The sequence below is a fragment of the Callionymus lyra genome, chromosome 6, assembly GCF_982586985.1.
Source record: "Callionymus lyra chromosome 6, fCalLyr1.hap1.1, whole genome shotgun sequence".
Taxonomy (NCBI): Eukaryota; Metazoa; Chordata; class Actinopteri; order Syngnathiformes; family Callionymidae; genus Callionymus; species Callionymus lyra.
The window spans coordinates 20,822,748-20,847,610 of NC_141823.1; the positions used below are offsets into that span (position 1 = coordinate 20,822,748).

The 24,863-nt window shown below is 39.4% G+C and overlaps 2 protein-coding genes across 2 annotated transcripts; both read right to left on the reverse strand.

Annotated features, from left to right (window-relative positions):
- Nucleotides 1-2,896: 2,896 nt before the first annotated feature.
- LOC148077513 (transient receptor potential cation channel subfamily M member 4-like) lies at nucleotides 2,897-17,800 on the reverse strand. Its single transcript, XM_087794167.1, has 28 exons — nucleotides 17,612-17,800; nucleotides 16,083-16,144; nucleotides 15,834-16,011; nucleotides 15,504-15,684; nucleotides 14,380-14,549; nucleotides 14,012-14,189; nucleotides 13,427-13,491; nucleotides 13,128-13,352; nucleotides 11,774-11,876; nucleotides 11,543-11,664; nucleotides 11,162-11,449; nucleotides 10,899-11,000; nucleotides 10,688-10,816; nucleotides 10,479-10,608; nucleotides 9,883-10,028; nucleotides 9,639-9,751; nucleotides 8,537-8,653; nucleotides 8,405-8,454; nucleotides 8,101-8,339; nucleotides 7,912-8,027; nucleotides 6,422-6,554; nucleotides 6,109-6,283; nucleotides 5,163-5,328; nucleotides 4,913-5,094; nucleotides 4,699-4,831; nucleotides 3,675-3,747; nucleotides 3,322-3,415; nucleotides 2,897-3,243 (listed from the first exon to the last, which is right to left on the reverse strand). The coding sequence occupies exons 1-28, from the start codon at nucleotides 17,693-17,695 to the stop codon at nucleotides 3,215-3,217; spliced, it is 3,783 nt and encodes a 1,260-aa protein (XP_087650293.1). The 5' UTR covers nucleotides 17,696-17,800; the 3' UTR covers nucleotides 2,897-3,214.
- A 1,255-nt stretch (nucleotides 17,801-19,055) lies between these two features.
- On the reverse strand, nucleotides 19,056-20,127 carry LOC148077514 (uncharacterized). The gene is made up of 4 exons (XM_087793514.1): nucleotides 20,035-20,127; nucleotides 19,875-19,956; nucleotides 19,630-19,776; nucleotides 19,056-19,362 (listed from the first exon to the last, which is right to left on the reverse strand). The coding sequence occupies exons 1-4, from the start codon at nucleotides 20,078-20,080 to the stop codon at nucleotides 19,203-19,205; spliced, it is 435 nt and encodes a 144-aa protein (XP_087649640.1). The 5' UTR covers nucleotides 20,081-20,127; the 3' UTR covers nucleotides 19,056-19,202.
- Nucleotides 20,128-24,863: the final 4,736 nt, after the last annotated feature.

Below are 24,863 nucleotides of genomic sequence, written 5' to 3' on the forward strand. Positions count from 1 at the left end.
GCACTGCCATCTAGTGTTGAGCTATATACTTGAGCAATACTTCAATGCTCTCTACTTTAATTCCTCCAGATTAACTTTAATGCAAAGGAATTTATTAACTTAAAGCATTATATCCAGGTCAGATTCCTATGAAGGAAGAAGGCAATGTATGTGGGGAAACATCCACTTGCATCTCCCCCCGACAGTTCCTTCCCCCTCATATTTATCCAACATGTTTTCATCATCACCCTCTGCACTCTCTTTATCTTTGGCTCGTTCCTCTCCATCCATCTCATTCTGACCTTTTTTTTTTTTTTAATGTTTTTTTAAAAAAAGTCCAGACCGTGGTGCACAATGTTAACACAACGATTGAGCGGAGATGTTGAGGATTGTGATTTTCTGATATGTGACGACCATCAAATGTCCCAATTTTTTTTAATTTAATTTTAAAATATAAAATGTTTTAAGAGCTCTGGCCCTGATAACACAAAGAGATGCTGAACATGTGATTCTGAAATCAACAATGCAGAGGTGAATAAAAGGTCAAAGTTTTTTTGTTTTTTTTAATTACAAAAATTCTTAAATCTGAAACGAAAACAATTTGGAAAAAATATCACAATGCTGCATTGAAAAAAAAAACGATTCGACAAATAAAGTATTCAATACTTTTCTTAAAAACAACAAAACGAATAAATAATAAATAAAGCACATTCAGTGTCTAAATTTACATTATTTACCTCAATTTACAATATACCTTATCCTCTTCCTCTAGACCATTATTTTCAAAAATCTCATCTTCTCATTTCCTCTTTACTATTATTTTTATCAACCTCATCTTCTTCTTCATCCTCAGCTTTAATAAACTCACCTCCCTCTTCATCCTCAGCTTTAATAAACTCACCTCCCTCTTCATCCTCAGCTTTAATAAACTCACCTCCCTCTTCATCCTCACCTTTAATAACCTCACCTCCCTCTTCATCCTCACCTTTAATAAACTCACCTCCCTCTTCATCCTCACCTTTAATAACCTCACCTCCCTCTTCATCCTCAGCTTTAATAACCTCACCTCCCTCTTCATCCTCAGCTTTAATAACCTCACCTCCCTCTTCATCCTCACCTTTAATAACCTCACCTCCCTCTTCATCCTCACCTTTAATAACCTCACCTCCCTCTTCATCCTCACCTTTAATAACCTCACCTCTCTCTTCATCCTCACCGTTAATAACCTCACCTCCCTCTTCATCCTCACCTTTAATAACCTCACTTCCCTCTTCATCCTCACCTTTAATAACCTCACCTCCCTCTTCATCCTCAGCTTTAATAACCTCACCTCCCTCTTCATCCTCACCTTTAATAACCTCACCTCCCTCTTCATCCTCAGCTTTAATAACCTCATCTCCCTCTTCATCCTTACCTTTAATAACCTCATCTCCCTCTTCATCCCCACTTTAATAACCTCACCTCCCTCTTCATCCTCACCTTTAATAACCTCACCTCCCTCTTCATCCTCACCTTTAATAACCTCACCTCCCTCTTCATCCTCACCGTTAATAACCTCACCTCCCTCTTCATCTTCAGCTTTAATAAACTCACCTCCCTCTTCATCCTCAGCTTTAATAACCTCACCTCCCTCTTCATCCTCAGCTTTAATAAACTCACCTTCCTCTTCATCCTCAGCTTTAATAACCTCACCTCCCTCTTCATCCTCAGCTTTAATAACCTCACCTCCCTCTTCATCCTCACCGTTAATAACCTCACCTCCCTCTTCATCCTCACCGTTAATAACCTCACCTCCCTCTTCATCCTCACCTTTATTAACCTCACCTCCCTCTTCATCCTCAGCTTTAATAACCTCACCTCCCTCTTCATCCTCAGCTTTAATAACCTCACCTCCCTCTTCATCCTCAGCTTTAATAACCTCACCTCCCTCTTCATCCTCACCTTTAATAACCTCACCTCCCTCTTCATCCTCACCTTTAATAACCTCACCTCCCTTTTGTTTCTTCTCTGGCTTCCAGTTTCTTTCAGGATCAACTTTAAAATTCTGGTTCTTACTTTCAGAGCTATTCATGGTCAGGCTCCTCCTTACATCACTGATCTGATCCAGCCTTATACCCCAGCTCGGGCTCTGAGGTCTGTGGATCAGAATCTACTCATGGTTCCACGCACACGGCTCAGGACCAGAGGAGAGAAATCTTTTCAGGCTGTTGCTCCTAAGCTTTGGAACGATCTTCCTCTCTCTTTGCGCTTGATGGATCTACTGACTCCTTCAAGAAACATCTTAAGACGTTTCTATTTGTTCAGGCTTTTCCTTGAATTTCTCGAACTCCTGTGTTGTTCTCAGTATTATCTTGATCTTTAAAGTATGTACTTTTTTGAGTATTGTTTTGATTGTTTAAGCGCTTTGTGACCCTGGTCTCGAAAAGAGCTATATAAATAAATATTACTTACTTACTTACTCCCTCTTCATCCTCACCTTTAATAAACTCACCTCCCTCTTCATCCTCAGCTTTAATAAACTCACCTCCCTCTTCATCCTCAGCTTTAATAAACTCACCTCCCTCTTCATCCTCACCTTTAATAACCTCACCTCCCTCTTCATCCTCAGCTTTAATAACCTCACCTCCCTCTTCATCCTCACCTTTAATAATCTCACCTCCCTCTTCATCCTCACCTTTAATAAACTCATAAATAATAAACTGGTTAAAAGAGCCGTGCCTAAAAGTAACCTCAAGACATGATGATGGCTATTTACAGTACACACTCCCTGGAAAATTCCATCTGGATTAAGCGACCTTGAGACGTCAACTCTCTCCTTCACTCACCCCTTTCCTGCACCAGCTCATGTCACTCTCCTAAGTACATTTTAGTCGTACTACAAGATTGTTTTCACATTGATAAAGATGAAACATTTCAAAGTGTAATATTTATTTATTTCATTAAAAAAAAAAGAGTTAGAAAAACATCATACTTTGAACAACGTTTTAGTTTAAACCTGAACACCTGTACTAGTTAACTGTTGAACTTTGACCCAGAAGAAACACATAAATCCATATTTAACAGTAAAAAAAAAAATCCAGCAGTCGTTGGTTTTAAAGAGCACTGGAAAGTTGTAATGAAAAAATAGCAATATATAAATAAAAAAAGATAAATACTCTTTTTAAAAAGCTATGTCCACAGATGTAAAATTTAAAAGACGGTCCACTGCGAAGAACTCCTGTGACCTGTGGCTTCCTCAGGTGGAGTTGGAGGAGGTGAAGGACTCTGAGAGCAAGGGATACAGATTCAAACAATCACGTTATTATTTCCCTCTATAGCGACACATTCATCAACTCCACCGACCTCTGAGAGCAGGTGGAGGGCGTGTGGGTTTGTTGCTGCCTCCTTGTGCCAGGGTGTCAACAATCCAGCTGAGAGCGTTGGTGCAGTATTCCATCTGTGCAGGAGCAGAAAGATCACTGTCAGACTGACGGACTGTCAGAGGAAACATGAGATGTTTGTCTGGATTGTTATCAAGTAGATTTTATTACACCACTTAAAAAAAAAAAAAAGAGACTTTAGAATCGCTTCCTTATTGTTTAAAAACAGAGCTAGATAAGAACTCAGAGAGCGCAGACCTGAGGCCGTATTGATTTAATTTATTGCTCTTTTATCCAGAAGACTTCCTGAAGTGACAAGTGGAAGAAGAGCTTCACCTCGTTCTCCAGAGTCCTGAGCCTGTGGTCCAGATCCCTGGTGTCGTTCAGATGTTTGACGACACCGTCAACCCTGTACACCATGACGTCTTGTGTTAGTTCCAAGAGAGCAGTGATGCATTTTATTTGTAGAACTTCTATAACCTTTAACACCCAATCGTAATGTAAAACTGTCTGTCTCCATGTTGACTTGGTTTGTGTGCGTTTCTTTGTTGATGCATTTATGTGTGTGGCATGTGTGATCATTTAGTTTGTCCGTTGTAGCTGTGCACGGTTTCTATGATTAAGTGTGGTTTTTTTTGGGTTGTGCGGATGCGTTGGCATGGTGTCCGCTTTCCTGTTTAACTGTTAAACTTGTTGTGGTGGTGTGTGTTTCTGTGTCACAGTGTGTGTGTGTTTTTCTGTGTTGAGATGGTATGTGTGTGTGTGTGTTTCTGTTTAAATCTTCTGGTGGTGTGCGTTTCTGTTCAAATGTTGTGGTGTGGTATATGTTTCTGTGTTGAAACTGTATGTGTTTTTCTGTGTTGAGATGGTTTATGCGTTACTGTTGATGCATTGGCTTGGTTTGTGTTTTTCTGTTCAAATATAGTGGTGGGGTGCGTTTCTGTGTTGACATTGTGTGTGTTTCTATGTTGAGTCGTGTTTTTTCTGTGTTGTTTGACACACACACTAAGTGTGTATTTTTGTGTTGAGATGATGTGCGTGTTTTTGTTGATACGTGGCACAGTGTGTGCGAGTGGGTTGCTGTTTAAATGTTCTGTTGGCATGTGTGTGTGTGTGTGTGTGTGTGTGTGTCTCGGTTTGAATGGTGTATGGGTGTGTTGACATCATGTTTTGACAGGTGACGGCATGGTGTATTGTGTGTTTCCGTTTGAATGTTGCTTTGTTGCGCTTGTGTTTCTGTGATAGGGGTGTGTGTCTGTGATAGGGGTGTGTCTGTCAGTGTTTTATTTATAAGGGTAAATGTAAAAAAGTCTTCATTGTGTCAGATTTGAGCAGTACAAGTGTCAATATATTTCCTCACTTCACAGACATCCTTTTCAGTCTTTCAGAGTCGCTGCTTTTTTGGATTTTGTTCTGGTTAGTGAGGAAATCTTCCTTCTGAATGGTTTCCCAAGTCGCGAGTCTGTTGGCAGCTTTTCCTTTTAACTGCAGAACTGAAAGAATTGAAGCAGATGGAATCAGCGATTCAACTCCAACCTCCTTTAGGGGACGTTTATCTCTCGATCCATACTGACCGAAGTGATGGATCTTGACAGAAGGAACCTTCCGGATGATGCGTTTGATGAACAGATTGATGTGCGATAGGATGATGAACGGTGGCGCCAGCGAGGGCCGGGAGTGGTACTGAACAATCAGGTTGAAGCGCTGGAATTTCCAGTAGATATCGCTGTTGGCCTGCACTTCTGAGAAGGTGTAACTGGAAAGACAGAGCGTTCCGTCACGGTCACGGAGTCCTTGTGCCGTGTAAACATGACAACGTGTTACCTAAACATGGCGATGAGCAGGTTGATCAGCAGGATGTTGGTGACCAGCAGATAAACCACCAGTAGAATGACAACAATCCAGTTACTGTACAAGGTTCTGCAGGGTTCCGCGCCATTATAGATGTCAGTCACGTTGTGTGTGCAGGACATGTCCCACTGCTTTCCCACTGCGAGGAAGACAGATTTGATGTCATGTTAAAAACATCTTGAAATGCATTGAAAAAACCCCATTTGTCAAAATTGTTATACTGATATACGAGGAACTAGAAAATACTATCAAGCCCAATATAAATAGATAAACATGCACAAGATAAAATATTACTAATAATATTAAAGGGACTTAAAACGTTTTTTTTTATATTTAAATATAAAATAAATATAAAATTCTGATACTAGGCATCTGTCAGCGGATCATGAATTGACAACTTAAAGTTAACTGGACTAAACTAAGGTTAAAGAAATAACTGTCAAAATGTCAGGGGGGTCACACAAAGGTCAGAGGGATTATGTATCGAGCCAAGATGTAATGATTTAACCAAAGCAAACGAGCAGAACAAATTCTGTGATTAAATCGATGATTAAATAGAAAAAAAAGAATCAAACTGTTGCGCTCAAGCAATGATTTGAGTATGAACTATTTTTAAATCTTTGTTTCTGGGCTCGTTACATAATACCTGCCACTCTGGTTCGACCATCTTTATCAGATGACTGGAATTATTCTGTACACCAATGTAAAAAGTATGCAGAAGTTCGTTTTACACCTTGCATCCTGGAAAATATCTGATGCAATATAATGAGTTCAATCTTAAGCTTTTATGTAATAATTCTATTAAATTTTGACGTAGTACTCAGCAGGTCCAACAGGAGGAGCCATAGAGCCCGATTTAGCGTGAACACCGAAACCCAAGGGGTCGCTTTTGTTTTGTTTTTCAACAATACAAACGTACCATCCATCTCTTCCACGGGGATCTGTCCAAAGATGTGCAGGTACGGTCGGTAGAAAACGCGACGGAAGATACGATCCAGACTAGGGTCGTAGGAGTAGAGAAGAGCCTGGTTGGCTACTCCGTATGCCATCGCCCACACACCGAGGAAGAAGAGGAAGAAGAAGACGTCCTTCATCTAAGCACAAATAGACGCTATGGTCAAAGCACAGCAGAGAAATGACACCTTCAATAGTACATTGACAGGGGAAACGTATTTGCAAGTCACAAACGTACATTATCTTCAAACACATGTGTAGATCATAGTCGTTCTCACCATCTTCCCCACTATGATGATTTTGGGTCCGAGCTGCTTGTGAATGGCAAAGATGTGAATGAGGCGTAGAGTGAAGACCATGTAATCCACGCAAAGAACCTCTCGACCAAATCCATACGACCAAGGGAACATCCTGAAACACCAACAGAGACAGAAGCTTAGCCTGCATTTAGCCTTTTTAATCCAATAGAGATGTTGTTGTCGTTGATGCAGATATGATGCGTTTGGTGAAGGAACGATCAGTAGCTAATAATAATAGTTTCTTGGAATGTGCAGATAAAAACTGTAATGTAAACTGAAAATAAGCTAGTAAGGATGGAATATATAGAGATATTAATATAGATATTAACTTATCAAATAGTTTTGTGTCGGGTCCCTCAGCAAATATAGTGCCAGTTGTCGTTCTGTCGTGAATAATCACCCAAACGCTTGTCATTTTATTTTCAAGATTAGAATTCTTTAAATCTTCAGATAAATAAACCAATAATGTTTTATTTATTATTAAAGTCAGGACATTTGTGTGAGTAAAATTTTATTGTTTTTAAATACAACCACACATGTCTCAGGCGGGTGAAGGTTTATTCATAATGACACCAGGGTTACAATATATAATAATAAAATATGTCCTTCGTTCTTTTTTATATGTAAAAAACTAGTTGAAATATACTTGAATATGGACTTGAATTAGACTTCATGTAGAGAAGCCGTGGCAGACTTAGCTTTGATATTTTATTTTGTATTATAGCCACATTATTTATATTTCAATTACGTGTGTGAAATATGTGTGTAAAATGTAATATTTCAATGTTGTTTTTTATTATTATTTTACAATTAACAGGCAATATTCACGCCATTTGTTTAATTTTGCGTTGCAGTAGAAACTTCCGGCCACTGGATGGCAGCATTCATTCCGTCTTCGACAGCTAAAGTAAAAAATGAAATATTCCAGCGAGATTCCAGTGACGATGAGAGGAAAGTAAACAATTGTCTATTACTGAGGTTTGCTTGAAGTGCATGAGTCTGGAGTCCCTTCTTAATATTTATAGGTGTTGGAAAATATTAATATTGCGATATTGATTCTGACAATACTGTATAAATATTTGATGCACTGTACTGATATTATTAGTTTCATTTTCGGCTTGGAAATCATGTTTTATGTGTTACTATAATTATTTTATGGTTCATAGTTCAATAATGCAGGTGTACAATAAAATGATTATTTGTTTATTTTTATTTTTCAAATTAAAATGATTCATTCAACATCATCATCTTCATTATTAAGTTGCAATTACTAGATGGCAGCAGTCATTACACCCTCTGCAGCTAAATTAACATTGTAATCCTGCAAGATTCAAGAAACTTTTTGGTCGGACAACACTACAAATATAAGCTTATTCCCAGATATCACAATATTAATATTTTTGCGCCTGGGTAGCGCATCCCCAGATTCTTAACAATACACACGACTACGGACTACTGTTGGGTCGTACCTGCAGATTAGACCAATGAGGAACAGAATGATGGCCGCAAGGTCACACTTGTTCCACACGTCCTGGATGTAAACTCTGAGCCTCTGGCGTAAAGTCATGGTTCCCACTAAAAAAGTCTACGGAACAGACATAAATGATCATGTCCGTCTGCGGTTATACAGGATACAAGCAGTCTTCAGGGTCACCAACCTCTCGGATCTCCTCGCACACGATGGTAAACACCCAGAAGTAGAGCACGTACTCGCTGATGGCGGGGCCGGCGGGCGGAGGAGGCTTGAAGTCCACCAGCAGCACGTAAGCGAAGACCAGGAGGAAGAGGAAATACATCAACACGTTGCCGAAAAACGACGTCACTGGCGCGAACCAAAACTGCCGCCATCTTGACACGATAAAGGGTCGCGTCGGGGGTCTGGGAGAGTTTGGAACGCCTGAACAGAAGAGTCGTGTGAACAAAGACGTTTTTTTTCGTCCATCGCCGAGATCGTGGGCTGACCATTGATGGTTCCGGATCGTGGAGAGATGTGCCCTTGTGTGTCGGCGTCACTGATGAAACAACATCTCTGAGTACAACGTCCAGCATTTTAATCAGATGTCACATGCTTTTTTTTTAGTTTTTTTTTTTTACATGTGCTTGATGTCTGAGAACGAGAAGATGGTGGTGCCATAGAGACTGTCGCTGTCACGGCCCACTCCATCATCGGTGGGCTTTCCTTCCTCTTCCTGCTGATGGTCGTCTGAAGTCCTGTTGGATGAGAGGCCGGACTATAACGCACACAAACGTCAAGCTTGACGCGAGCATGCATGCTGGAGTTGACATGTGCAGAAGTCAGTCATTAAATGGCAAATATCACCTGTTTTGTACTCGATAATTCCTGTTGCTTTACTTTCAAAATCATCAAAATGAGAAATAAAAAAGGTTTACTCATCGCTTAGAATGTAACAGGTAGATAGATAATGATGTAAGTGTAAATTAATGCCAGGTTTTGAAGCATATTTGTATTTGGTTGTATTTTAATCTAAATATAAAACCAGTATGCATTTAAAAAAAAAACCTGTTTATGTGGTTAAAACTATTTGTATTTTCTAAATGTCAAAAATAAAGATCATTATAGAAAGATTTCACAAGTAGAAAAAAAAAGGACCAAACTAACTAAAACGAAACATTATCTGCCAGCAATTACTTAAAATAAATGAAATATAAATCAATTATTTATACACATTAGAGTTATATTATGATTTAACATTGTGTTAACTTAAGGCCAGAAAAGCAAATGTGTTTGTGGTATCCCTTGTGTTGTCTCTGGGTCAAGGTGAACGACCTCCTCCACTGCATATGTATTTATGGAAGACAGCGAGGTCGTTCACCTCGACCCAGAGGCAATGCAAGGGTTAATTGCAATAATTTAAAAAAAAAAAATGTTTTTTTCTGATATCAATACTTTTTTAATTAATGTACAATTACCATTCGGAGGGTTCTTTGTTGTCTTCTCTGAATTTAACATCAGAACCAGTCAGCCTCCTTCACCTTTACCACCTTAATCTTCCTCCGAAGTCACTCTCTCACCCTCTTATTCTCCCTTGTCACATCCACAAACCTCACCCGTTGTTCTTCCTCTTCTCGTCCTGACTTATACAGTATATCTCCGGCTCTAAAGTCCTCCATTGACACCGCTCGCTCCTCTCTCTAACCTTACGTCGTGCAAGAATCAACGTTGGAAGGTCCTCACCTGTACGATATCAAGTTGGTGTAGCAGAGAATCGGGCAGAAGAAAGTGAGCACCAGTTTCCACACTTCCGTGTTCCTCTTCATGTCGCCCCACCAAATCTGTGACAAAAGCGACTGTGGGGGAAAGAAATTCCAGCATTATTACAATAATAAAAGTGGATTTTCTTTTCTCTGTTGTGGAGTAGTTCTGAACTTTAGATAAAAAAAACTTGAAATATGCTCAAGGGTGTTAAATTGATTCCTACCTGGACTCCATCGTGGCTGAAGAACAGGCGGGCGTCTGCTCCCATGCCCATCTGTAGGCAGGTGGTTCCGCCCCAAACGGGGGATTTTCTGATCAGCAGGGTGAAGGAGCGACTTTCATTGCTTCGGTAGCAAGAACCGAAGACATCTGTCGGAAAGATTTTTCTTGTTTTTAATTGTTAAAACATTGAACAATGTAGATGCATTTGAGATTAAATTATATTCATAAAATGTATCTTAATGTAACAAGTGTGAGGCTTGAATATAAATAAAATATTTTTCCACTGAACAAAAATGTATCAACATAAGATGCATCAATCATAACAAGATAGATAGTATGTTTTTTTCTAAAAGATTCACCTCTGTCTTTGATATTATAATTTTTCATTGAACTATTTTCTTAACCCTTTTGTTATCTCTGGGTCAAGGTGACCTGAAAACAAATGCGTTGGTTGGATCCCTTTTTTTGTCTCTGGGTCAATGTGAACAAACTCTACCACTGCGTATGTATTTCAAGGGATACAACAAGCACATTTGTTTTTGGGCCACCGGGTCACTTTGACCTTGGGATAAGAACACAAGGGAAAACTTAACTTACCATGAGCCAGATTTTCGAAACGCTGAGCCAGTTCCTTCATGGAGAGTTTAGTTTCCGCTTCCATCTCCAGTTTAGACAGCTCTCGTAGAATCTTACACCCGCTGAGAGCGCTCAGCACAGATTCACCCGCCTGTGGAGAGAAACAAACAAATCTAACAGGCCATTTTCCCCAAGTATCGTTTGAAATCCAACTTGCATCCCCTGCTCACCATCTCCCAAAAGATGTTCGCCATCTCACTGCGGTTCTGGAGAACAGCCCAGATGAAAAGCGACGCCCAGGGAAAGAGACAGCGTTTGTCTCGGTACAAGCAATCCCCCCGCAGCAGCTTACTGGCACGCTGGGCGTAAAAATAAAAATGTCTTTTGAAAGTGCAGAGTCAGCACTATTTGTGAAAACTTTTTTTTCGCACAGCTAAATACCTTGAGAGCTCTCCGTTTGGACGAGATGTGTTGCAGGCCTAAAGCATTGAAGTAGAAGGGCTGGCAGACGTCACCAATCAACCAGTCCAGTACACCAGACACCTGAGTACACGTATCATTTAATATAATAAAAATAATAAAATCTAAGTTAAGAACAATGAAAAGTTTTAGAGGATTATTACAATTGTATCAAACGCATCAAAAATAAACGTTTATGATGCATGCTATGGGGAGATAAAAACACGTATTATCCATTAACATACCTCAAACAGAGTAATGTCAGTTTCTGTTGCACTCTGGATTTTCTCTGTAACTTTATGAGGAGATGATTGTAGATTCGAAGGTAAATGCGCAGTACCAAGTCTCTCCACAAGGCGTCGCTGGAGCAGCTGGTACAGAAGCGTGGTGTCTGCGACCGAGCGGTAGAGGTTCTCCAGCCGGCCATAGGTGAGGTAGTCCAGGATGTTGAGGCCGTTCTCAGTGAAGAGGCGAACGAACTGAGGCTTGTCGTTGATCAGGGCGTCAGTCATGGAGTCTTCCAGGTCCTCGTACTGACCGAGGGAACAACAGAAAGATATAGAGCATTGAAACGATCTGAAATGAACGTGAGATACTGTGCAGGACAGCATCGATTTTAGACACACCCTCCACTGGATGTCGCCGTTGAACAGTTCACTCTTGGCGATGTCGACCCTGTTCCAGGTGACTGCCAGCTTCAGCTCCTCGTTGTACGGGCTCGCGTCCACCGACGCTCGCTGCTTGCTGGCTGCAAGACCATGTCATTGAAGCGCTACAATAACTCGTGTAATATCTGAGACAACATGTTTTTTTTTTTTGTTTTTTTTTTTTTTAAATCACACAGGTTCATTTTGTACCTCCCACTAAAGTTTTCAGCAACACAGTATCAAAGTCATTCGGGCCCTCCTGCTCTCCGTGGTAGATGGTGATCAGGTCCTTGCTCTGATAGATGCTCAAAGCCTTATTGGAGAAACAAAAAACACAGGTTCAACATAAAGTTCAGCAGATATACAGAGTGGGACATTGATAAAAATGATAGAGCATTTTAAGTTGTCTTCACTTATTGTGCAAACCTTTTTCTTTGTTTTCTATGCATTTGTTGTCGTTTTTTCAACTGGACAAGCTGGTCATAATAATGGTGACTAGTAGCTACAAGGTTACATCAGATAAAGATCAGGTTCTTTTGATGGAGAAGGGCTTTGACAAGACATTCTAAAACTGCAGTAGACTATGTTAAGGTTATTATTGTTCCTTGTGTTACAAATTAATTTGTGTTAACGAATTAATGTCCTATATCATTGGATGGGTCTTTAGATACTGATAAAACTCTTTTCGATCAAGTAATTTAGGAATGCCTTTTGAGTCAGCCTCCATTTCATAACTTAAGAATGTCATTTTACGCCTTTCTTATAAACCTAAAACAAAATAATATTGTTCATCATGTTCTTAATCAATATTAGTTACAAAGACAAAGATAGTTATAAATAATAAATATGCTCCTCTTACATTTAACCTTAACTAAGGTTAAAAAAAAACACAATTGGAAAAAATAAAAAATAGAAGTAGATTATCCAAATCAAATTGTATTGTAACTCCGTTATAATCCACTAGAGGGTGGTATATTCATTATATGATCAGCAGTCCTTCTTAAGGCGGGTAAAGTCAAACAAACATACTTGTCTAAAGAACATTTACAGTCATCATTTCACCTCTTTAAATGAACTGTATGTCATAATAAATGCTTTTAATAATATAGGCTTCTTTGTTACTCTATTTATTATGACTGTGGCTGGATTATTAATACATTGTTATCGCATTAACACATCGAACTATTAGCACTAACAAATCATAAAGTGTGGATTATGATTATGGCCCTTGTTTTAGTGGGGTTTTTTCTTACTTTTCATTATGAACATTTAAATAATAGTGCAATTTACAGTACTTTAACTAATTTACACTGTATTAAACAATGCGTTAAACAATGATTATTTAGGAAACTTGTACTATTAATCTCAATTTAAAAATGTTACCAAGCTCCAAAGAGTCTTACAGATATTTCATGATCAATGTGTTACCATGTGTCATATTTTTGTCATTTACATTGAATGTGGTTTAAAACAAATCCACACACCGCTCCAGGATCATGCTGCCTGATTGTTGCACCTCAAGTTCTTCATGTCAAACACCACAAAGCTCTACTACGTCACTCACATGCTCGACGAGTTTGTCCGTCTCCCCTTCAGACGGGAAAAACTTCCGGACTCGCTCGACCAGTTTGTCTCTCAGATCGACGTTTGGACCCGCCTCCGTGTCTCCCTCGACAGAGGATTGGCCAGAGGACATGTTCTCCAGGACGTCAGTGAGGAAGTCTGCCAAGCCTCCAGAACCAGCCAACACCAGCCAGGGCATCAGACTTTTCAGGGAGAGATCTACTCTCTGAAGAAGCAGCATGACTCAAATCACATTTCTGAGAGTTGTCAGTGTCTCCGTGGCCTTTCGTAAAAGTTTACCTCCATCAGACTTGCTTCGCCAGACACGAGCATACACAGGACAGGGATGTCAATGCTGCCACTGGCTGTAAATGTAAACAACATTTGTGATTTTCATTGAAAATCAAACTCTGTAGAAGCATGTGAAAGAATTTGTAATGATTTATTTTTCCACACAATGCTTGATTATACATGTTGAATATGATGCCTGCATGGACACGCACTGGCTTTCATGCAAGAGGTAGCAACGTTATCTGGACACTTTTTACAAGCGTGTCAAATGTGTTATGTAATGTATTATTTATGATTATATTGGTGGTTTAAAAATTAAAAAGTGGATGGATCTCTCATTTATCACTTTATTGACCGTATGCTTGTTCTTTAAAGGTATTTTAACATGGGGTGAAAAGAGGGAAATGTATTAGCATTAAAAAGAAATTAGACCATAAATATTTAGGCTCAGAAAAAAATACAAATAAGTCAAGGAAACTCACAATCACGTTTACTGTTGTTTTTAAACACACTTTACCTCCAGAAAATTGAAGTATCTTCACTATTTGGTGCTACACTAAAGATGCAAGTTTAAAACAAATGTCTACTTCTCACCCCAAATGCCGGTGCGCTGGTGGGAAATGTAATCCTCCAGTTTGGCCCTGAAGGAGGTCTCCCCACCTCTGCGCCCCACGCTGCCATCATCCACCAGCAGGAACGCCTGGTAGTTGTTGTCCAGGCAGCATGAATCACGGGTCGTATTCTGGACATAATACTTGGCAGGAAAACTACCCTGAAACATGCAACAAAGAAAGAAGTCAGTGAGAGCTTGTGATCTGGACGGGGCTCTCAGCACTGGTCAAAGTCACACCTATGGATGACGATAAATCAGATGACATTGCACTGACACCCCAACACAGAAATGTAGCATAGAAATATCTCAAAACTATATCATGGAGTGGAATAGAGGGGTGTTTTTTCACCTGTGGGTTGATCAGCTGCTGTCTGTTTTGGACGATACCCCAGGTGCCGACTCCAACAGCAACAACTTTGTTGAGGGAGAGTGAAGATGCGGCAGTTGCATGATCCCGTACTGCCTCCCCGACACACCTGCCCACACCTTCACGCAGGCCAGCAGTCAAGATCCAGGCACCTGCATCGGATAAATTATTTAAATTAGCCGTATTATTATGGTGTTAATGTTGTGGTTATATATGGCTGTGTATTGGCAAGAACCTGGTGATACAGATAACACGACAAAGGCAACGATACGATATATTGAGATACTGTAGGAACAAGGATATATTTGTAGTATTTTCTGATTAATTCCCTCGTGTTGTAGAAATTTAAGACTGCATGTCGTAACTGCTTTTGTTTGTTTTGGGAGGAACCACCGTTTTGCAGGATAAACAATTTTATTCAAGTCGACACAAACATGTTTTCAACCAAGTCTTTCCCTGGAACGTCTTAATAGTGATCTTGATTTTAACCACCTCATGATATAGAGACGCTTTCCTCTTTATCCTTGATAAAAACCGATGCTTTGAGATTCAAACAACACTATGTTATCAGTTATAAAAATAAAGTTGTTTATTTCCATTGCAATACACATGCGCAAATAGATCACTGGTTTCCCAGATCATGTTCTACACTACATTTTTGTTTGAATCGGGTTCCAACATCAAGGATCGAAATATGACATTACGTACGCATACGTTCACGGAAGACGCCGGTTTTGGAGATTTTCTAACAGACACACACATACTGTATATATATATATATAGATTAAGAAGGGACTCCAGATGGTCACAAATGCACTTCGAGCAAACCTCGGAAATGGACCATTGTTGACTGGATTTTCTTTGCCTCTTGGGAGCCATTAGGGCTCAGTGCTCTACATCGTGAAACACTTCCATTTTTTCCCTGTACCAGTCAGATAATTACATGACCATTGTTTCGCATTGTGCATTATTGTTCGTGGAAAGTTCCAGATTTACGAACAAGAGCAAGCTCTAGGAAAACACTGTCCTAGAAAAACAGTCAAGAATAAGCAAACAAGGACTTGTGAAGCAACAGGAGTTTTAAAAACTAAGTGTTTGTCAATCACCTGTGCTTTGAGAAGCTTTCACCAGTCCCTGTCTGAGGACTTCTCGTACCCAGGTCTTTACTTTGCCTCTGCCTTCTCCACCCACCACAGACACCACCAGGTTGGGTGAGGGGAGACCCCAGTGTGCCGTCATAAGAGTGTAGACCATAGACGGGGGGGTATCCCAGGACAGGCGCAGAAACTGAGCTCGAGGTAGGAAATACAAAAAGACATTATGAAATAATGAGGTCATATCAGATTATGTCATCGGCTGGATCCGGTTTGTAGGATTTTCTGAGTAATGGAGGCAAACACAGAACAATGGTCAAGTCATGTTAGATTAAAACTCACGTAGCTATGCCGCTTGCTGGACCCTGCAAACTGTAACTCCCCAAATGCATCGGTTGGGTATTCCGAGGAGTGCTGGGCAGTGTCCCAATGGTTGACCATGGCGGTGCTAAAAAAGTCCCCCAGAGCCACAGATGCATGGGCATCTCGTGCACCTCCACACTGGCAAAGGGCACCATTGCTTAAGAAAGAACCATCATCATCAATGCATCCATTTATTGTATATTTGGTGCACTTTTGAATTCACAGTACCTGAAAGAATCTTCCACAAAGGTGGTGCACACTCGCTTCTTGAAGATTTTTGGGATCCAACTCTAGATAATACAAGATTATTTTACACAAAAGTAGAAATAATCATGGGCAGGAGTTGTGTATTGCTCTGCTAACTTCTTGTGTAAACATCGGCCCCGGAATAACTTGCCAGTGATAGTCTGGTGAGACATTCAGTGTTCATACACTTGAGTGTGACTTCTAACATGCTGCTGTAGTTCTAGTTAAACGCTGTTTTGGCCAAAAAACATTCCTATCTGACAAATTGATTGTGATCAACAGGATTTCTAGTATGTTGGAACAAAGGTCATCTTTCTCCAATACTATTGACAAGGGTTAGAGATCATTTTCATTCCCCGGTTACATCACAAGTGCCTTGAAAATATTTCATATCATGGGTTAGTGTTTTGACGACTGAACACAGAACTGCCTTCATCTTATTTAACAGTACAGCCAGTATCAGGGATCTCATGGTGGGGCATGGCTTTGGATGGCATACAAAAAATCATCTTGGATGTTTTGCTTTCCAATAACTATTTTTTATCATTAGTTTATTTAACAAATGTAAAATGTGAAAATAAAAGGAAGACAAAGCATTTATATTTAATGATAATAAATGGTCAAGCCCAACAAAAGTGGGTAAAATAGTAATATAGCGCACATTATATTGGTTTAATAAGCCAAATAGTTGTATTCTAGTTTGTTTGTCTAGATATGTTGGAGTTGCAATCGTAAACACTTATTGTTGGACCTATAGTCGACCACGTATTAAGATACTTCATTAAAACAAATTGTATTACAAAAAGTTGAACATAACTCATAATAACTTGTCCATTAATAACGTCAGGCTATTTTCCGATAATAAGGAAATAAAGATGATAGAATTGATTAAGTTCATCGAATAAAAACATGTAGGATTAATTCGCATTTTTAATTATTTAGACTTTATCTCTGTGCATGTCAACAATAGAAGATAACATTTTCTAAGTGGACTCTGGAGTTTAAATAAACAGGAACTTTTGCAGCGCTATTTGGGACGTGTTCCTTTAAGCTTTTACCCCAGTTTTGCACACATCGGCTAGCAGGCACTCCACCAGCTCAGCCGCTGACAAAAGTAAATGGAATGCGGTTTTATCAATCACTGTCACCCGCGCGTCTTCTTGTTATTTTTATTTTTTAAATGTTAAGTCATGAGTGGTTTTTACTTTTCTAAAAATCGACGAACATGTATCAATGCCAGATTATTGTACCCGGCACACTGTAACAGGAACTTGTGCGTCTTCAGAGCAACAAAGCTAACTTCCTGTGGTGAGGATGTAAACACAATTGTTGATGCAAGCTAACGCAGCTAAAGTTGTTTTTGTCGACTTTAAACAACACCAACTTGATACACAAAAGACGCAACTTTACAGCGAATATAACACTGTTTACATTAATATTACACCCCGACTATGAGCAACTTCTGCCATAGATCCGGATAAGAGTTTGGTTCATATATACTGTCGACCCACCTGGTCCTTCTCAGATTTGCTGTTGCTGTCTCCTCCACCTCCTGTTTCCCCCGCGTCTATCATGTCTGCCCCCAAGTGTAACATGAGGACACAAGACACGCTCTTCGTACTTCCTCCTTGCGTTCATCCGGCGAGGAATCTCGAGGTTTTGCTGAACCTGCAGGAGCTTCGTGAATGGCGAGGAGCTGACGCTCCACACAGGTGAGGGTGTGGTTTCAAGAGCTGAACATTCCTTCTGCAGTCCTTCACCAGGAGGAGTCAATTATTAAAAAATAACACTATTAAGAATTCTTCTTAGTCAGACCTTCTCCTCATGCAATCTGCTTTACAAATATTTTGTGAGATCTTGCATTATAAAGTGAGAGATCTACATCTGAAGATACTCTGATCGAATTTTTCTTATTAGATCGGTTAAAAAACTTGTCCTAAATGGGTCATTCAAAAGGGAAAGAACAATTCCGATATCGGATTGGATCATGTAATCTAGCACTAGTTTTAATCTGGATTAACCCTTCCCTTGTTGTTGTTTGTAACCGTTCAGTAGGATCTGGATAACTTTGAAAAAGAAAAACACGATTTTCCTGATCCCAAAAGGGTAGGTTACGAGGTGGGTTTTAGGAAGAAAATCTAGCAAAACTTTAAAATTGGTCAAATAAATAATTTGTGTGTAAATACCAAACAAAAATGTCAAAATAAATAAGTATGTCATTCATGGAACGATCTTCCTCTCTCTTTGCCCTTGATGGAGTCTGCTGTCTCCTTTAAGAAACTTCTTAAGACGTTTTAATTTGTTCAGGCTTTTCCTTGATTTTATGGAACTCCTGTTGTGTTATCAGTTTTTATCTTGACCTTTAAAGTATATTCTTTATTGAGTATTGTTTTGATTGTTTAAGCGCCTCGTGACTTACTTACTTATTCATAACTGCTAGCCTAGTATCTACAATCTATCAGAACATATTGACTGTTTTAGTTTAAGGGGAATTCTGTTGACCATTTCATCTTCTTCTTGTGGGTACAGAACAGAATATGATATTATTAAATATTAGTTACTTCTCAGTTTTTGCTGAATGTATATATTGCTGAGCAAATGTACATTTATTCACACAGTCATCAATGATTCTAGCTTGTACAATGAAAAGTGAGTGTGTGTTCTGACAAGCTTTAGAGGTGAGAAACATGCTGCTGGCACCCCAGTCTAAAAATACCACAGTGTGTGGTTCCGGATTAGACACCAGGCTAGTGAACAAGAATGTTTATACAACTGTTTTTTCAGATTAATTAACAGAAAACTAGGCTTTGATCTAATGTTAAAAAACCTATAAATCAGTGGTACACAACAATAGACTGAAGCTCTCCTTTGTTCGGTAGATGTTGGGATAGAAATGATCAGATGCCTGAATAATCACTTAAAAAAGAAAATACTGGCAATTTATTTTTATTACATATTAAATATATTAATATACAATACTTTTAAATATTAATAATATACATATATTAGCATAATAAGTCACACATAAGTACCAGTCAGTCAAACGCGTATGTGAAAATGTCTGGTCAACAGTCCATTTAGTATTGTAGATCCCATTGAGTCCTATCTTCCATATCCCTGCGGGTCATTTGCCTTTTTAGACTCGTCCTTTCCATTAGTGTTGCCGATTTGGTAGAGTGTATTTGCCAGGATGTGAAGCTGGCAGGTCCCGAGTTTACATCCACGTTTGGTTGCACGCCTTTGACGCAACATGGCTGCCAATCTGTGAGAGGAAAATAAAAGACAAAAACTGAGTGGGAATGTTTTTGGTAGAATTTGAAATGATTTCTAAGCATCCTTGTATTCATAACGAAATCTTTTTTCGCTGAAAAGATCACGTGTAACACCTCAGCTACCCTGCCATCGTGCCAAACAATGGCAGTCCAACATGTCCCGGCTCAAGCAGACTTGTACACACTTGTCCGCAGCTCCAGATTCCAACACTATCTTCATTCGCCCCAGGTATATATAGGAAATGAATTTAAATTACCTGTGCTTGACGCTGCCCCTCACTAGATGTTGGACTTGAGAAGTGAAAGGGATGATCTTCAGTGATGGAGCATGCTGTTCTTGAGTGCCCGCTGACCCTTTCACGGCTGATGCCTCGACTGTGTCCACGGGGAGGGTAATCTCTGACCTGTGGGTCGAGAAGAATAAGATATTAAGACATTAAAATTGAATACAATCAACCATTTATATCTAATGTGATAGTAAAAAAAAAGATTGAATAGTGACCTCTGAGTGGGTTTGAGCGGTGAGGCAGCAGTCAAAGACACAGTCAGCAACAGCAGAAAAACTATCTCCATACCGCACTGACCTGAAAAACAGTATATTAATACAGCAAAAATGTGTCGTAGACAACAACGATGAGGCAATCATTATTGATGTAACTCACCAATAAGAACGAATGAAAATCCTTTGTGATCTTTGGTAAAAACCATCAATTCAGAGCTGGTCTGGTTTCAGTGAAGTACCGATGATTGTCCGATGCTCAGTCTGTCACCCTGATTCACTCCTGGTCCTTTATAGGATGCAGGTCAGTTGTAGGGGCGTGTCGACTTCTTAGTCAACCCTTTCTCACACCAGCTCAAACCAGACGCACAATTAGTCAGCAACACCGGCAGTTGAAAGCTAATTTACAACTGGCACACAAACGTAAACATTTTCTTATAAACAAAACAAACCTAAAGTGCCTGCGTTTTGCTTGATGTTTCCATTGAATCTCATGTTCACTTAGCACCCCTCACCCTTCCACATCCTCTTCTTTACCTCTGCTCTCAGTCCACTTGCTGCTGAGCAATTGTTCTAGAAATCATTCTTTCATTTCCATCACCTGCAGGAAGCTTGCCGGGCCCAAAATAACGTCAATTCTCCTTCAGGCTTTTCTTTATCGCACCATTTTTCCTGTGCCTTTTTCCCTTGAGTCACTCTTGCAGTCGCATTGTTTATTCCTGAAATGTCCTTCAATCCCCCCCACACCCTACTTTTCCATAGTTACAGTGTTTTTACCTTTGTCATGTTTGCAAATTTCCTCTTGAAATAGAAAATGTTACAATGCTGACATCATTCATACATTTATAAAATATGGTTTATGTTACTTTTTCCATCTGGCTATTGTATCCCATCTTTGAGGAAGTGCTCATAAAATAGCCTCGATCAATGAGCCCTTTTTTTTTACCTTTTGATGTTTTCTAACCTTCTCACACAGTTTCTTCCCACCTCTCATCGCCCTTTTTTACTCCGTGCTTGCTCCCTCTGGACTATTGTTTACTTTACTATGAAAACATCTGGTTGTGTTGTCATCATGTGCGCTGAGTCATCATATGCGTGCGTGAACGTTGACAGGCAGTTTGTCACGTCGCCATTTTATTCTTGTCATTTCTCGAATATTGTGATTCACTCGCCCTTATTATCCAAACCATCATCAAAGCCAGGAATTTCTGTCAGTTGACTAATGGCTGGATGCACCTGCTGGATGGTAATCTTAAAGAAGACGCCTCAACCATTTGGTGAAGGTAGAATTATCCACTTTGTGAAGATATCCATCTTGCATTGTTACATTATATTTTAAACGATTTTACTGACAGGATTCCTCTCCTGTATTTCCAATTGTTTCAAACTTATCTTAATCAGATAATCAAATGATTAAACACTAAAAGAAAATGCATCAATTGTCTTACAACGACTGGTGAGGTGAAGTGTCATTTTATTTTCAAACACACCTCATCCCTCGCCTTATATCTGCTTCAGAACTTTGGTTTTCTGATGGCATTTGATACAATTCCCGCATACGCAGCTGATGTACAATAATGGGGTGTTGATCAGAATGTATTAAATGGACCAGTGACCATTATGAGTTGTGTCTGACCACAAACTGACTTTATTTTGAAATTGGCTGTGGACAGAGGTGGATAGAGGCTTTGAGAAGAGATTAATCTTTCTGTTTGACTAAGAATCTTAGCTGTAGATGATTTCTATTGTCAAAATGTGTACAAAAATGGTGCTATATTCCACAGGAGTCCAATATAATTTCAACAGTCACCTGGGATAGGGCCTCTTTAATAGACCAATTAATAAATTAAATCTAAAATGGCTATTAACATTCATACAACAACAAATGTGTAAATAGAGGAGCAGATCACTTCACCTACCTTGAAAGTGTCGTACATCGTGATGGAAGGCAAGCTATTGGCCATTCAATCCTCCGACCACACATCAGGTCTGGGTAAAACCCTACATATATTCTGGGTTAACACCAACTCAAAAAATAAACCTCCCAACATTAAACTACATAATAACATCATGCATTAATTTTTCTGCCGCTTATTCCCTTATGGGGGGGCTGGAGTCTATCCCAGCTTCATTGGGGGAGATTCGGGGGACACCCTGAACAGGACGCCAGTCTGTCGCAGGACACACAAAAACCAAACGTACAACTATTCACACACAATCATACCTATAGAAAGTTCCCAATTAACCTCTATGTTTTAGGACTGTGGGAAAAAACCAGAGTCTAGATTTAGCTGAGTCACTGTCAATGACAATGTGCTGTTACAACATGGAAAAAAACACAAAATTAAATGTACTAGACAATGCAATACATATAGAGTACAGCTACATTCACAGTTAACTGTGCGTAAATACTTTTTATTCCTCTGAAACGTCACCATACCTTTTTGAAACTATGACCTTTTATGCCCTTATTTAATGGTGACGGGGAGCTTGTTTAAGAAAGCCCTCAACTCCAAGGTTTTTGTTATGCACAGATATATGATTTATGGTATTTACAGAAGCCATAACTTGTATATCCTCTAAAAAATGACAGGTGTTTTTTCCTGATTTGAGAGTCACAAAGGACACCTCGTTGCTTTCCGCACTCTGCTCGTCACGAGACTTATATCACTCCGATAGCTTGTTAGCCTAAATCTCAAGTGCTCAATTCATCTGAAGGATCCCGCACGCACTTCCACACAAGACCTTTACTGGGACCCCTTTGACTTTCTTCCCACTATCACTGACGTAGTGTGTATCCTGTTGTTGTAAGCCTGCAGCCACCGGTGGACTACTTCTGTTCTGATTCTGTTTCCTTTACCCACCGGGCATAAGAGTGAGCATCCTGTCAGGAAAGGCTGTCACTCACTCTGATTATCTTCTCACAGATTTGTTCTTGTAGGCCACTTTCAAGGGCACAAGTGTGTAAACTTCCTCTTTTGATTCCTCAGTCAACAGGTGCAAGAGAAGGAAGCTGAGAAATCTTAAACCAAAAGCCACTTTTTTGGGGTGGGAGTTTTTTTAGAAATGATGTAGTAATTCTATTTAAGGCCATCATTTTAGTAGTTACTCATATGCTTGAATATATGTTTAAAGTACTGGGACTGCTCTACGAAGAAGAACTTCTGGTGATGCTATCCTGGCGCCCATCTCTGATGTCTGATGGCTCTGAGGTCTGTGGATCAGAAGACAGTTCAGGACCAAAGGAAAGAAATCCTTCCAGACTGTTGTTCCTAAGCTTTGGAACGATCTTCTTCTCTCACTGTGTTTGATGATCTACTGACTCCTTCAAGAAACATCTTAAGACATTCTTATTTGTTCAGGCTTTTCCTTGATGCTCTGATTCTCCTGTGTTGGTCTCGGTGGTGTCTTGACCTTTTAAGCATGTATTTTATTGAGTATTGTTTTGATTGTTTAAGTGCTTTGTGACCCTGGTCCGGAAAAGCGATCTACAAATATTACTTACTTACTTACATCCTCACCAAACCTGTGCTGTGTCTCAAATCGCATACTACTCTTAGTATACTAGAAGTTAGTATGCATCAGGATAGTGTACATACTAACTAGTATGCAAATTTTCCACAGATAGTATGTCTCAAATCAAACACTGCAGCTACGCACCGGAATTGAGGTGACAGCTTCTTCTTCTACTTCTATTTAACGATGTTTCAACCAGCTGTTTGAACACTATCGACGACACCTGCTGGCAGCACGTTTTGCAAGTTTGGAAAAAGAAATAAAGAAAAATTATGAGAAGCGAAATATTCACGAGATATTAAAGCTGGTATCAGCAGTGAAGACGTCTCATCCTGCTACTGCTGCGGAAAATACACCTGTATGTATATGTATATATATGTGCATCTACTGTATATATGACATAACTTCCGTTTACAACGTCACTAAGATGGCAGCTGTTCAGGGTTGTTAGTGTCCATCGAACCATACTCAGTTTTGTGGGCATTTTAGTGCCAATTTAGTGTGCATGGCACACTAAATTGCGCATGCTAAGAATTGAGACGCACTTACGCACTAAAAATACTAACTTTGAGTACTCAAGTATGCGATTTGAGACACCGCACTAGTCTCACTGATCACCGTTTGTTTATATGATGTTTATATGATGTGGATTTTGAATTACTTATATTTTCTCATAAATATTGTACGTTGTTCTGAATTCTGTGTTAATAGATGCAAGTATCCATTCGTTGAGAGTTGGTTTTATAGGTTGCTGTGTCTTGAGACAAGTTTCTTGTCTTATGAGAAAAAAAACTGTTTGGGTTCTTCTTTATTTGGGAAACTCGCCACTTATTTAACCACTTTGAATTGTTTTCTTTCTGCTGGGCCGTGCCAAATCTCAAATTAAGAGATGTATTCTCATTTTAAATAGCCCAAAACAAAGTTAAAACCACATGTTGTGTCATAATGTGTTGATGTTTGTTTTCTTATTCTCCAGCTTATGTAAAAACAAAATAAAAGAGTGACTGGGATTTATAACACAAAGCTTGAAAACCTGTTAGAGGCCAGAGAGTCAGCACAGACATGTCAGCTTAGAGTCCATTAGTGGATTATAAACTCCAACGCATCTCTCCTGGATTAAATGGAGATTGGAGGGGAGAGTTGGGTTTAGCCTATGCATATGACTGAGTGCATATGAACTGAACAAACTGAAAGGTAGAGGACAAGATCCTACATACCTGGACAAGAAAACAACAACGTGCGAGTGTAGACGGACAAAGTGAATAACTCAAGGTAAGGCTCCAAAACTGAAACACACTTGTTGAATTTGTCATGTTATTTGTGTCAAGTAATACAGATCTTTTAAAATAAAACACCAATGTTTCTTCTTTTAATTGTATTTCATATATCTTTTTTTGTGACAGTATTTATTGTTGTTTTACTTTTGGCGGTTGTGAGAAGAAAACTTTAATTTTTTATGGCTTTAACGAATGTTGC

Coding starts and splice junctions, on each gene's coding strand:
- LOC148077513 (XM_087794167.1), bottom strand. CDS start 17,695: ATGTTACACTTGGGGGCAGACATGATAGACGCGGGGGAAACAGGAGGT. Junction 16,012..16,082: donor TTTGTGGAAGATTCTTTCAG/GTACTGTGAATT, acceptor TTCTTTCTTAAG/CAATGGTGCCCTTTGCCAGT. Junction 15,685..15,833: donor CCAGCAAGCGGCATAGCTAC/GTGAGTTTTAAT, acceptor CCTCGAGCTCAG/TTTCTGCGCCTGTCCTGGGA.
- LOC148077514 (XM_087793514.1), bottom strand. CDS start 20,080: ATGGTTTTTACCAAAGATCACAAAGGATTTTCATTCGTTCTTATTG. Junction 19,957..20,034: donor ATTTTCATTCGTTCTTATTG/GTGAGTTACATC, acceptor ACTGTTTTTCAG/GTCAGTGCGGTATGGAGATA. Junction 19,363..19,629: donor AGGGGCAGCGTCAAGCACAG/GTAATTTAAATT, acceptor TTCCTCTCACAG/ATTGGCAGCCATGTTGCGTC.